The sequence below is a fragment of the Pteropus medius genome, unplaced genomic scaffold (assembly GCF_902729225.1).
Source record: "Pteropus medius unplaced genomic scaffold, Ma_sr-lr_union100, whole genome shotgun sequence".
In the NCBI taxonomy this organism is placed as follows: domain Eukaryota; kingdom Metazoa; phylum Chordata; class Mammalia; order Chiroptera; family Pteropodidae; genus Pteropus; species Pteropus medius.
The window spans coordinates 14545707-14557991 of NW_024351543.1; the positions used below are offsets into that span (position 1 = coordinate 14545707).

Here is a 12285-nt window from a genome sequence, read left to right on the forward strand (position 1 = left end):
TCCCATAGCTGGGCCCACAGCCCACCCCTCGGCGGGCACCTCCCAACATAGCATGATCGTGTCTTCCTTCCAAGCCGCTCAAGCACTTCACCCGGACTGACTGTTTTGAAAGGAGTGCTATTACCAGAGGCTTTGGCAAAGAAATGTGCTTTCACTCATTCAAAAAAAAAAAAAAAAAAAGATTATGAGTGCTTTCTGTGTTCCAGGCACTACCTGAGGAACCAGGCACCCTGTGGTGACTCAGACAGAAAGGTCACTGCCCCGCTGCAGTCCAGGCCCCGGTGGTGAAGACCCGCCATTAATGAGTAATAAGTGAACAAGGGGATTTCGGCTAGAGAAGTGCTGTGAAGAAATCAGAACTGGGCAACAGGATAGGGTGAAGGGGTGAGGTTCAGGGTGGATTTAGGGCGAATATATTAGATGGGGGGGGGCTGGGGAAGGCCCTTCAGAGGCAGGACAGGGAGCAGTCCAGTGGGAAAGCAGGAAGTCTCTAGACCTGGGTTTGTTTCTATTTTATCTTTAAATAAGAAAAATAGGGTCTCAGAGTCCTTTGAATACAGCTGATAAGAGTAGACAATCCTACCACTTAAAAGCCTTTGATAGGAAGTGGCAAATATTACTTCCACTCTCATTCTGTAGGGGAGAACGAGTTGCATGGCCACACTTAAATACCAAGGCTGCAGGGAATGTCTGCCTACACAGCGGTTAACTAGAAACAAGCCCACACTATGAAAGAGGGGGCATGAGTTTTGGTTAACAGGTAAATATCTCTACCATCAAGTTGAACCCTGTATGGCAATATCTGACTGCACAACTACCGTGAATTTGGATGCTTGGCAAAAAATATGAAAAATAATAGTATCTAAATCGTAGGGCTACTGTGAGGATTAAACGAAGTAACTCATGTCAAGTTCGTAGAACAGGATGTGGTAGATGAGAAGGCCTCAATAACTTTGGTCATTGTCCCAATGATGTAACATTTGGGCTAAGTTTTTTTTTTTTTTAAACAGGACATTCAATTAAGCTCAACTTGAACTATTAACTATTAACGTCACATAGGAAGTTAGCAAAAGCGGCTTTTGTGAAAACAAAAGCATGAAAATTGAGATAAAGTGTGCCATGATCCAAACATGTTTCCTTCTTTTTTGTTTGCTTCCATGGTAGCTACAATATACTGAGAATCAGAGGGGCCCTCCAAACCAACTTTAACATCCAATGATGGGGTTACTCTGTCCTGGGCTCTTCACAAATGCCGAGGTCAAGACAAGAAAGACTGAGAAGCTGTTCCAAATTGAAAGAGAGTAATGAGACATGACAACTGAATGCGACGTGTGACCAATGTGATGGGATCCTAGACAAGAAAAAGGACATTAGTGGATCAACTGGTGAAATCTGAATAAGGCTAGTATATGAGGTGGTAATAGCACTGGTGTTAATTTCCTGATTTAGGTCACTGTACTGCGGATATAGAAGAGAAGGTCCTTCTTAGGAAATACATACTGAAGTACTGCTGGACAAAAAGGCATTAGTCTACTCTCAAATGGTTCAGAGAAATATGTATATAAATGGAAGAGGATTAAACAAATACAGCAAAACGTTAACAACTGAAGGTCTTTATATTGTTTTTGCAACATTTCTATAAATCTGGAATGGTTTATGAATAAAAAGTTACAAAATTATATACATATAATTTAGAGACTAAAACCACCAGGGCACTTTTATAAACATTTAAAAAAACAGCAACTGTATTTCACAAGCAGTAGATGAAACAGGGCTAACTTGACCACCTCAATACACCTCGTTCGAGCTGCTGTATCTTTTAAAGATTCTACTGGAATGCTGTAAGATTGGGCAATGCAATGGTTTGGGGAGAATTGGGGATACCTCACTCAGTGCCTGTGGAAGGCCAGAAGCGAGGCTCTTTGCAATGTGCTTTTCATCTTCTGCCTCCAACCTGCTCCTCCAACCTGCCATCTGAGAATGATTCTCTGATGTCCTCTTTGTGTTTGTTCATCTTCTGCAATGAGCTTTTCATCTCCTGCCTCCAACCTGCTCCTCCAACCTGCCATCTGAGAATGATTCTCTGATGTCCTCTTTGTGTTTGTTCTGCCTTTATATTTCTGCTTTTTTCCCCCTAGCAGAAATTCAAGGATTGCTTCTCTCTTTGAATAAGCTATTAAAGAAAAAGATGTACTAAAATAAAAATTGAGATGTAACTGCTAACCGGAATGGCAGAGGGTGGCATCACCTCTCTGAAACTTCATTGCTGGAAATGAGCAAAGCACTTCTAAAAGGAGAAATTAAATGTCTATCGTCTACTATGCTGAAGACTTTTAGAATCTAACCACAATGGAAAATCCTTAACTGGTTATATTAGTTTCCTCTAAATGCTGTAACAAATTATCACAAACTTGGTGGCTTAGAACAACAGAAATTTATTCTTTCACAGTTATGGAGGCCAGAAGCCTGAAATCGGTATCCCTGGGCTAAAGTCAAGGCGTCAGCAGGCCGGCGCTCTCTCTGGAGACTAAAGAGAATCCAGTCCTTGCTCCTTCCACATCACTGTAATCTCTGCCACATCTGCACATCACCATCACCTTCTCCTCCTTTACATGTCACTTACAAAATCACCTGTCATAGATTTAGGGCCCGCCCAGATAATCCAGATAATTATTTCAAAACCCTTAATTACATCTAGAAAGACTCCTGTTCTAAATAAGGTAACATACACAGGTGCCTGAGATTATGACGTGCACACATATTTGAGTGGTGGGGAGGGACCATTTGACTCACTATATCTGGAAAGCAATTTTTCATCCCTAAATCACAACTATAGGTTGAAGTGATGATCATATCCGTATGGGACTGATGTCACCACAAACTGTGACAGTAGACTTACTATCAGCAAGCAGATGCCCATCAGGCCCAGGGGGAACATGTTACCTTGCAGAGTTTTTCCTTTGCCCAAAGTGGCAGCAGGACATATTGCTCAATAATGGTGACACTTGCAAAACCCTTATAAAATCGATGTTACATTATCAATACAAGGGTCAGTGGTGCCTCTTTTATCTTTTCGAAATGACACAACAGTATGTGTCAAAGAGGCCTTCATCTCTGAAATCAAACACCTGTTCTCCAGGAAACTTTTCCCATGGTTATGGTCTTAGGTCTTCCCAAGGAGTTAGAACAGATAGTCAAACTATTTATCCTACCATGACACTGCTTGTAATTTTCCCATGACAGTTTACAGAAATAACTCTGCCTCCTCTTGATTTTATTTTTCATTCAGTAAATGCTAACATGGTTTTCTCTCTCCTCACTTCAAATAGGAGTTGAAAAAATAACACACACACACACAAAGGAAAAAATAACACGACCATTTGAGTAGACAGTAAAAAGTAACATCAAAAGTCCTGTACAGTCTGTCATGCCGCTGCCTGGCATTATAAATCTACAGGATGCCTGGGCAAGAATACTGATAAACCAGTTTTGCAGGTGGAAGGAGGCTGCACTCAGGTCTGTATGTCCCCAGAGTGCACCAGCTAGAGCCTCATCAGGGATGACAGACAGGAAGCAATTTCAATGGCTCCATTGGTGCCCTGCACAATAGGGCTCCCTTTAACCAGGCCAGTGCATCCATCCCCCAGGGGGCACCGTCTGCTAACTCCTCCCACCGACAACCTTCTAATGGTTTCCCCTGGACAGCAGCAGCTGCCTGGCTCAGCGGTCCCTGAGTCTGCAGCCAGCGAAGGGTACAAAAGCGCAGCTCCATTGCCTCAAAACAGAAGAATCTCGGTGGAGCACCCCATTTTCCAGAGCCACGCCGAGATTCAAATGGTGGCTTTAGAATTAGTTTGAAACTTGCATAAGTTACAAAACCTCTCAGCCTCCATTCAACTAAAAGAAAGGGAAAATAAACACATAGAGTCAATAGAAGGATTAAACAAAGGGAAACTGAATGTAAAATCGCCTGACATAGTAGATTAGACACTTAAACCTTATTTATCCTCTCTGGAGAAACTTATGACTTAAAAATGAGAGTAATACTAATGGTTTCTTCTTAAACCTCCCAGTGGCCGTGTGGGCAACACGCAAAAATGCTTTATAAAATATGTGTACACACTCTCTGTTCAATACCCCAGGGAGAGGTTCCCCGCTCCCCCCACCCCCACTCTGGCTGATTTCATCTTTGGGCAAAACTGCCACTGTTACTTGCTGTCACATCTCATAGCACCTCCTATTGGATCTGTGACTGCCTGCCCACCAATGGGGAGCCAAATGGATAAATTATGGTACAACTAATGAACTTGTATGCAGTTATCACAACATTTCAAATAAGGTTTAATGACCTGGGAAAAATACTCATGGTGCATTGATAATGAAAATGAAATGACCCCAAACCATCTTTTTATGAGCTCAAGATCTGGACTCAAACTGTCTGGTCCAAACCCCAGCTTCACTATTTATGGTTTTGTGGCTTTGGACAAGTTAACTGACCTCTCTGTGTCTCAGTAAAATGCAGATAATGATAGGACCCATGAATCATGAGGATTAAATGAGGTGACACATGTCAAACACTTAGCCCAGTGGCTGTCACCTAACTCAGTGAGTCATAGATGCTATTATTATTAGTTAAGTACTACTTTTACCATTTGAGAGGAAAAGTTAAAACAAAGACTTCTTTGTAAACAGTATTAGCATTGCTGCTGTCTTCTTAGGGGAATAAAAAAAAAAACCTAAGATGAAGAAGTGAGTAAAAATATAACAAGGTCATAATATATTTAGGAATTCTGTTTCCAGAAGGAAATAGATATTACTTCTATCTTAGATATTACTTCTATCTAAAGTAATAAAAAAAAAAAAAGAAAAAGTGTGGCAGTCCCAGGAAAAGGAAGAGCCATGTCACTGCTATTACTGTTTAAACACAAACCAGGTGAAACACTTTCTCTGCAGGAGGCTGAGAAGCATCTCTGTTAATGATTTCTGCCCTGAAGCGTGGGATAGGATTCTGTCCCATCCTCCTTTTCCCCGCAGAAAGACCCAAGGCCGCTGAGCAACCAGCAGCCAGCACCAGGCTCTGAGCCAGGCTGCTGATGCCAGGAGTTGCTAAGGACCCCCGTGAGGAATGCCAGGGAGTGAGCAGCGGGCTAGGGAACCACTGAGCCAAACTGGTGACAAAGAAAGCGAGCATGTGGCAGGCGGCAGGTCAGAGAGAGGCTGCACGGGCAGCATGCCTGGGCCAGCCCAGTGAGGCAGATGGCAGGGGGAGGAAACAGATGGATGTCCAGTGGCGCTGAGCAGGAAGCGCCAACGCTGAGAGCCAGGGACGGAGGACTGGGAGGAAGGGAACACAGAAGCAGCCTTTCCTGACACAAGAATTTAAATAGACGCACAGACCCCACACAGGGAGTCCCCCCAAGTGAGACCTAGGATGACTCTGGAGGATCTCTAGGACCCACTGCAATGCCAAAAAACTTGTGGCACACTCTCCAGACTCACACCAGACCATGCACACAGCCATGTGGCCCCTGCAGCCTGGTGGACCCTTCAGCTAGTGTCTTCCTCAGTATCATCTCTTAGGGACAGTGCTTCCCATTCTGGGGGCAAGTGGTTATTTGGGGTACCCTGGAGGGTAATTCTTGCCAGTGGTTAAGAAATCCACATGTTCTGCAGCCTGAATAAATAAAGTCTTGCACCTATGTGATACGATCATTCTTTAAAGTATGCAGATGCTGTTGCCATGCCTTAAATACAAGTGCATTTAAAAGCATTATGGAATTTTCTAGCCCATTAATGTCATTGTTTCTTTTCCAAATCATCAGACACCAAAAATAGTATTACAACTTAAAATATGATTACTAGCACATCTGACTCCTTGAAATTTCTAGATGATAAAGGACTACCCATTAATTTCTAGATGTTAAAAAGTCTACACAATTGTTTAATGCCATCCTGCTCAGAAGGGCAAGAAGCACTTCCTTTTTCTCTCTGTAAAAGGTCATTGCCATTTATTCTGAGGAAGCATGTACGGGTTTGTACATTAGAACTTCTGTTCAAGAAAGCTCATCACAGCCTTATTTGTCCATGGGCAGAACTGGAAGTTCCTTGAGCCACAATACGGGGGAGGAGGCTGGTGACACAGACCATGGTACGTCCATGACTGGTAACAATAACACTGTGAAAACCCAAGTTGCAGATGTACATGAAGTGACACAAGAAAACATTCATCATATATTAAGCAAAAAAAAAAAAAAAAGCATTTTACAAAATATATATAGTATCTTAATTTTGAAAATAAAACAACACCCAAATTATATATGTCTACTATGAAACAGGAGACATAGGAAAAATACTCATGGTGTATTGATAATGAAAAAGAAATGACCCAAAATTATCTTTTAAAATTTTACTTTAAATATTAATGGAGATGGAATGGAGAAGTCTATTTTCTTTGTGTCTCAAAGTTTCTACAATGAACAGGTATTACTTTTGTTATCAGGAATAAAGCCCATCACTTGTTTTTACCGTTTTTATTCATTTGACCATTGATGAAAAGTAGTATCTTGTTCTTGACTCAGGACTGGGCTGGAGTCAAAGAATCTTAGCAGTGAGGTTCTCTGCTGCCCTTAACTCTCCAGCTTCCAGGGAACAGGACATGGGTGTGCAGATCGCATTTGGGAACCAAACTGGCGTCCCCTGCTACACGGATCTATAACAGGACAGAGCGGCGGACCGTTCTGGGTTATGCTGCGTCACTCTCCACTCATAGGTCTATTCACAGCTAGACTAGAGGCTGAGATCGCCCGCAGTCAAATTCCATTTGAGAACTGGGCTGTGAATTTGCAAACTGTAGCCCATAATCGCCCTGGCCTGAAGGGTCTTTAGGATTCTCTTTCGTGCCAGAAAACTAAGTGTACTCTCCCAAGACTCACACTCTCACTCAGGTTCCACCCAGCCTGGCTAGGCTCCTTCAATCTTATTTCAGGCAAAATATCTCTTTAGGATATTAAACGTTTGCAATGCCCTCATTACTACCCTGAAATGAATAAAATGTTTACCTAATATGATCCTAATCCCTGTGACAACCAAAAGAGTTCACGCAAAGTTCCAAAATGACCCGTAGGGGGCAGTGCAGGTTGAGAACCATCACTCAGTGGTGGGTTGACATGGGCATGATGTTTCTCTGACATTCTTAGGATAAGGACCATGCCCTCAGCATGACCTGGCAGGCCTTTTGGGGGTCTGGTCCTTGCATAGGTCTCCAGTCTTGCCCAAGCTGCTTCCACCCTTGTTCTTTCCACTCCAACCACAGCAGTACTCCCCTTCCTCCAGACTCAGCCATTGTGCGTGCCCTTCCTTCTTCTAGTAATGCCATTCCCTCCTCCTTCAAATATTCCTTCCACAGAGAAGCCCCTCCTTCCCTCCTAGACAGGTGAGACCCCCTCGTTAATTCTTTATGCTACTGAGTACCTCTCTTTCATAGCCTTTATCACAGTTTATAATTTATAATCATCTGATTAATGTTATTTTCCCTATTAGACTATAAGAGGACAGGGACTGATCTGTCTTGTTTACTTTTCTTTCCACTGTGCCTGAGCATGCAGTAGGTGTCCAAATATCTGCTGAATAAATAAATGAACCTTCTGGAAGGCATTTAGGTTTCCATCTTTGCTGCTTGTGAAACTACATCCCGATTTTCCTTACATATTATGGTTTTGCGAATGTCCCAGTCTGTTTTTCTGCAGAGGCAGAAAGGGTCTGTCCTGTTCACTGCTACATTCCACACGCCTCACACAGAGTTAAGAAGATGGTGGGTGCTCAATAAATGAGATGAAGCCTCTAAGGGTTGGCGGTAGGAAGGTTAAGAATTGCACAAATATTGCCTCCTGTCTTGTTATATTCTCTTCCCTTCCACCCATCCCATCCCCAACATGTCACTTATCTTTTACTTAAGCATACTGAATAAAGGCATTCAGCGGGTAAATGTGTAACTCTCAACCCGACAAACCCATACTCGTTTCTCAAGATTTGGCTCAAATGTCACCTCCATTCTTCCTCTTTTATGTGGGCAATCACCAGAGCTTTTATGTCCCTGAAGAGGCAGTTTGGGGACTTGTCTGTCTCCTCAGCAGAATCCCAGGCTTCTTGAGAGCAAGGGCTAAGTCACTACCATCTGTTTCTGCAGAAATGGAGATGAATGTGGCATTCAAAAGTGTCTGCTGAACAAACAAACTGATGAGAAGTTCTGGTGAGTCCATAAGCAAGGGCATCTGGATCCCTCTAGACCTCAGGACAGTTCTTTCAAGGTCAGGCCCCTCAGGCACCCAGGCGATGCCAAGAGACCCGGCTCTTCAGCTCAGATTTTGTGAGGTTCTGGGTGGACATGCCTTCCCCTAGCAGTGGAAGGAGTTTCTGGAAGTGTAGCTGCGGCCCTCCCACGCCCAGTAACTTCACGGAGTTTCCCCCATGCCAAACTCTTCGCTAGATCTATTTATTTTTAACAGCTTTATTGAGATATAATTCACACATGTAAAGTGTATGGCAGTGGTTTTTAGTATATTCACAGAGGTGTGCAACCACAATCAATTTTGGAACATTTTCATCATCCCCAAAACAAACTCCCTACCCGTTGGCAGCCACCCTGCATTGTTCCCTAACCCTCCAGCCCTAAACAACCACTAATCCACTTTCTGTCTCTATAAATTTGCCTATTCTGGACATGTCATATAAGTGGAATCATATACTTTGTGTCCTTTTGTATCTGGCTTCTTTCACTTAGCATAATATTTTCAAGGTCCATCCACGTTGTAGCAGGTGTCAGTACTTCATTCCTTTTTCAGTTGACTAATATTCCATTGTATGGATATACCTTTTTATTTATCCATTCATCAGTATGGATATCTGGGTTGTTTCTACTTTTTTAGCTATTATGAATAATGCTGCTATGAATCTTCACGTAGAAGTTTTTATGTGGACATATGTTTTCACTTCTCTTGAGTATATACCTAGGAGTGGAACTGCTGGATCATATGGCAGCTCTGTATGTTTCCCGGTTTGAGGAACTGCCAGACTGGCTGTATCATTTTATATTCTCACCGGCGGTGTATGAGGATTCTGATTTCTTCACGTCTTCCACATCCTTGCTACGTGTTATTATGTCTTTTTCAGTGCTGCCATTCTGTTGGGTATGAAGTAGTATCTCACTGTGGCCTTGATTTCCCTAGATCTATTAACAAGTATTAACTCTATGGTTTTCTGGGGATACGAACCAGTCAGGCCTGGGTGGATCCCACCTCCGCTGCAGACAACTGTATGACTTTAGTAGCTCAACCTTTCTGCCAGTTTCCTCATTTGTCAAACACATTATTGGATTCTTAAAAACATTTATAATGACACATACATGGTATATAGTACGTAATTCCTAGCACATTATCAAGAACAAGAGTAGGGCTCAAAAAAAAAGTTATTAACAGCAACAAAAGTCACCAGTCTCTTAGGGCCAATGAATATGACTGTATCTCTAGTCTAATGAGGAAGACCAAAGAAACTAAATCATCATGGCCACAGGATTATAAAGGTTCATTGAAATGACATGTCAAGTACCAAGTGTCACTTAGAAGCTTTCTTCCTATTTTCTCACCTTCTCATTTTTCTGGTACTGGTGGACCCAGGAAAGGCCCAAAGCAAAGAAAGGAAGCTGTTCTCCAAAGGAAGATTTCAATGATTTCTTAAAGTAATATGTTGACAAGTCCATTGATCAGACCATGATAAAAACACTTTATAGGAAGTCTAAAACAGAAGAGGGAGCCTGTTCAGGATATAATCGAGACATCTGAATGGTCAAAATGAGAGGCCCACAGAGTGCCCAAAGGGTGGCAACATTTTAGCTGCTTCTGCCCTCCCAAATGTTAAAACATGGCTATGCATTTTCCAGCAGAGAAGAAAAGTGAACATCAAATGCCCAAGCAGATGCCCCAGAAAAGAGGAAGAGAATGGGGAGGAGGTAGAGAAGAGGCCCAAGTAGACAGTCCTAAGCAGTCTCTCTATTGTAATATGACCACTCTGCATGGGCAACTTCACTCCCAGAGGATCTCCTCAAACTAATCTGTAGGCACAGAGGGTTTCCTAGAGAAGGAAGAGGTGTAAAAATCCACTGGTCATAGTTTTGCATACAGAGAAGCAATTCTCCAAGTCTTTGTTCTTGTCTTTGGAACAACAGGCCCCATCAATATCATTTGCAACCTGGTACAAGGGCTACAGGCGAGAGGCTAACTGAGGAGCTTAAAATGAAATGGATGTTTCTCTTCTCCAGTTTTTGTACACCAAACTCAGACCAGCATGGAGCCTTCTCATCCCCATTACCTTTGTTCATCAAACTCATGGACTAAGATGAAGGCTTCTGATCTCAATCTTTGCCCACCAAACTCATCGCTCAACTCATGCATGTCTTTAATTGCTCAGGTGAGGCCTGTCTCACCCACCCATTTTTTAAGAATGGGAGATAAGCTGGTTCCTTCTGTTTAGCTGATCAGATCTCTTAGCCTGAACCAAAAAAAAAAAAGCCTTGCTCCAACCATTGCTCAACAAATTTTTTTCGTTGTTGGTAGTAGCTAACATGCCTCTACTTCCTAATTTGGTCTACCTAGACACCTTTCTTAGAGAAAAGGGAACTTGGTCCCCTTTCCTTCAGATTTGGCCCAGGCAGGAAATGTGAGTCTCCTCCACACATGCCAGGGTAACAGAGCTGTGAATGTAAGGGCAGTTCTCACCCGGCGTTCAGTCCCGCCCCCTGAGCTGGTGCACCTTAGCAGGCCCCAGCTAAGGGGCCTCAGGTTGTTCCTATCCCCACATTCCTTTCTCTACATCCCTCTTTGAAAGGACTGCTCCCCCCTCCACCATTCTTACTGCAAACATTACAATGAGTGGAGAGTCACAAACAGTCCAACCCAGTTTCAAAACATGAAACTAATGGGAAAGGTGTTTTAAGATTCAAATTTTTTAAAGAAAAAAATGGAGGGGAGAAGGAAAGCGGGGAACACGAGCACAGGCCCCGCATATCTGCTCTGGTGGAAGGCTCCTGTGCTGTGTGGTCACCTTCATCCTGCCTGGCTCCACAGGTGACCCTCATTCAGGCGATTCTGCCTCCCCCAAATAAGTACGGGCTCCTCAAAACGAGCCTCCTCCACTGATCATCTGCCTTCCAACGGCCGCCTGAGACCCAGGCCCTCCCTTGAAACTCAAGCGGGCAGGGGACCAGGATGGCTGCCCTAGGATCCCGATTCTCTTTCCCGACCCTGGAACAGGAGGTCTTCTGATCCCCTTCCTGGGGCGAAAGTGCGCCCAGAAGAGCCAAGCCCTGCGCGCCGGGCTGCGAGGCCAGAGGAGGCCGCAGCCAGGGCGGAGGTCGGGTTTCGCTGCCTCGGCGCCGCCGCCTGGGCGACTCTTCCAGCCGCGGCTCGGGTTCGAAGCCGCGCGGCCCGGAGAAGAGGAAGGAGGACGAAAAGGAACTTTTGCCCGCGGTTTCTACCAGGACGTGGGAGAGGCCCCGCAGAGGGCGCCTGGAGGAACTTGGGGCCCTGGAGATGGGTTCACGTAAGCAAGGGGCAGGCGGCGGGGCTGAGCCCCAGGGCGGGGGCTGCACACCCCATTTTCGGGGAGGGAGCCTTCCTTCTGCGTGACTTCGGCGGCGCCGCCCCTCGCCCGCCCGCCCGTGGAGCGATGCTCGGGCCGCTTGACGCGTCCCCTCCCCGGACCCCTTCCCCACTGGGCCACTCCGTGTGACCCCGGCCCCTGCGCCCTGGGCCTCTCTTACCATCTGCGCCACTTTCAGCAGCGCCCCGTGAGTGCGGGGGTAGACGGGGTCCAGCAGCCCCTCGGAGGGGCTCGCGCCCCGCGGCCCCGCGCCGGCCCCGGGTCCGAAGGCGCTGCTGCTGCTGCTGCACGTGGTGCGAACGAGCCCTGCTCCATGCGACATCGCGCGGCCCCTGCCCGCCGGCCGCCTCCCGGGGCCGCGGCCGAGGGGCCAGATAAGGCGGGGCGGGGGCGGGGCGGGGCCGGGCCGGGCCGGGGGCGGGCCCCGGGCGGCGGGAGGGCGGGGCGCACGCGTCCCCGGCCCGCGCGGGAGGCTCCAGTCCAGCAGTGGCGGGACCCGGCCGCAGAGGGGCTGGCCAGCCACTTTCCGGGAAGGTAGCGGCAGTCTCTGCCCTCAGAGATGCGCGGAAGTTGGTCTGCAGGGAGGAGGAAAACGGACGCCGTGGGCCGTGGCCTTTCCGAAATGGGCAAGGC

General features: G+C 45.7%; 1 protein-coding gene across 3 annotated transcripts in view; it reads right to left on the reverse strand.

The window, feature by feature from the left end:
- Positions 1–12029, reverse strand: part of CMTM7 (CKLF like MARVEL transmembrane domain containing 7) — a 47472-nt gene extending 35443 nt beyond the window's left edge. The window contains exon 1 of one of the 3 annotated variants that reach the window (XM_039843458.1): positions 11813–12029. In XM_039843458.1, coding sequence (XP_039699392.1) covers positions 11813–11974 — 162 coding nt within the window. In that variant the 5' untranslated portion in view covers positions 11975–12029. The remainder of the gene's footprint in view (positions 1–11812) is intronic. The other 2 variants (XM_039843456.1, XM_039843457.1) reach the window with 2 other exon arrangements.
- Positions 12030–12285: the final 256 nt, after the last annotated feature.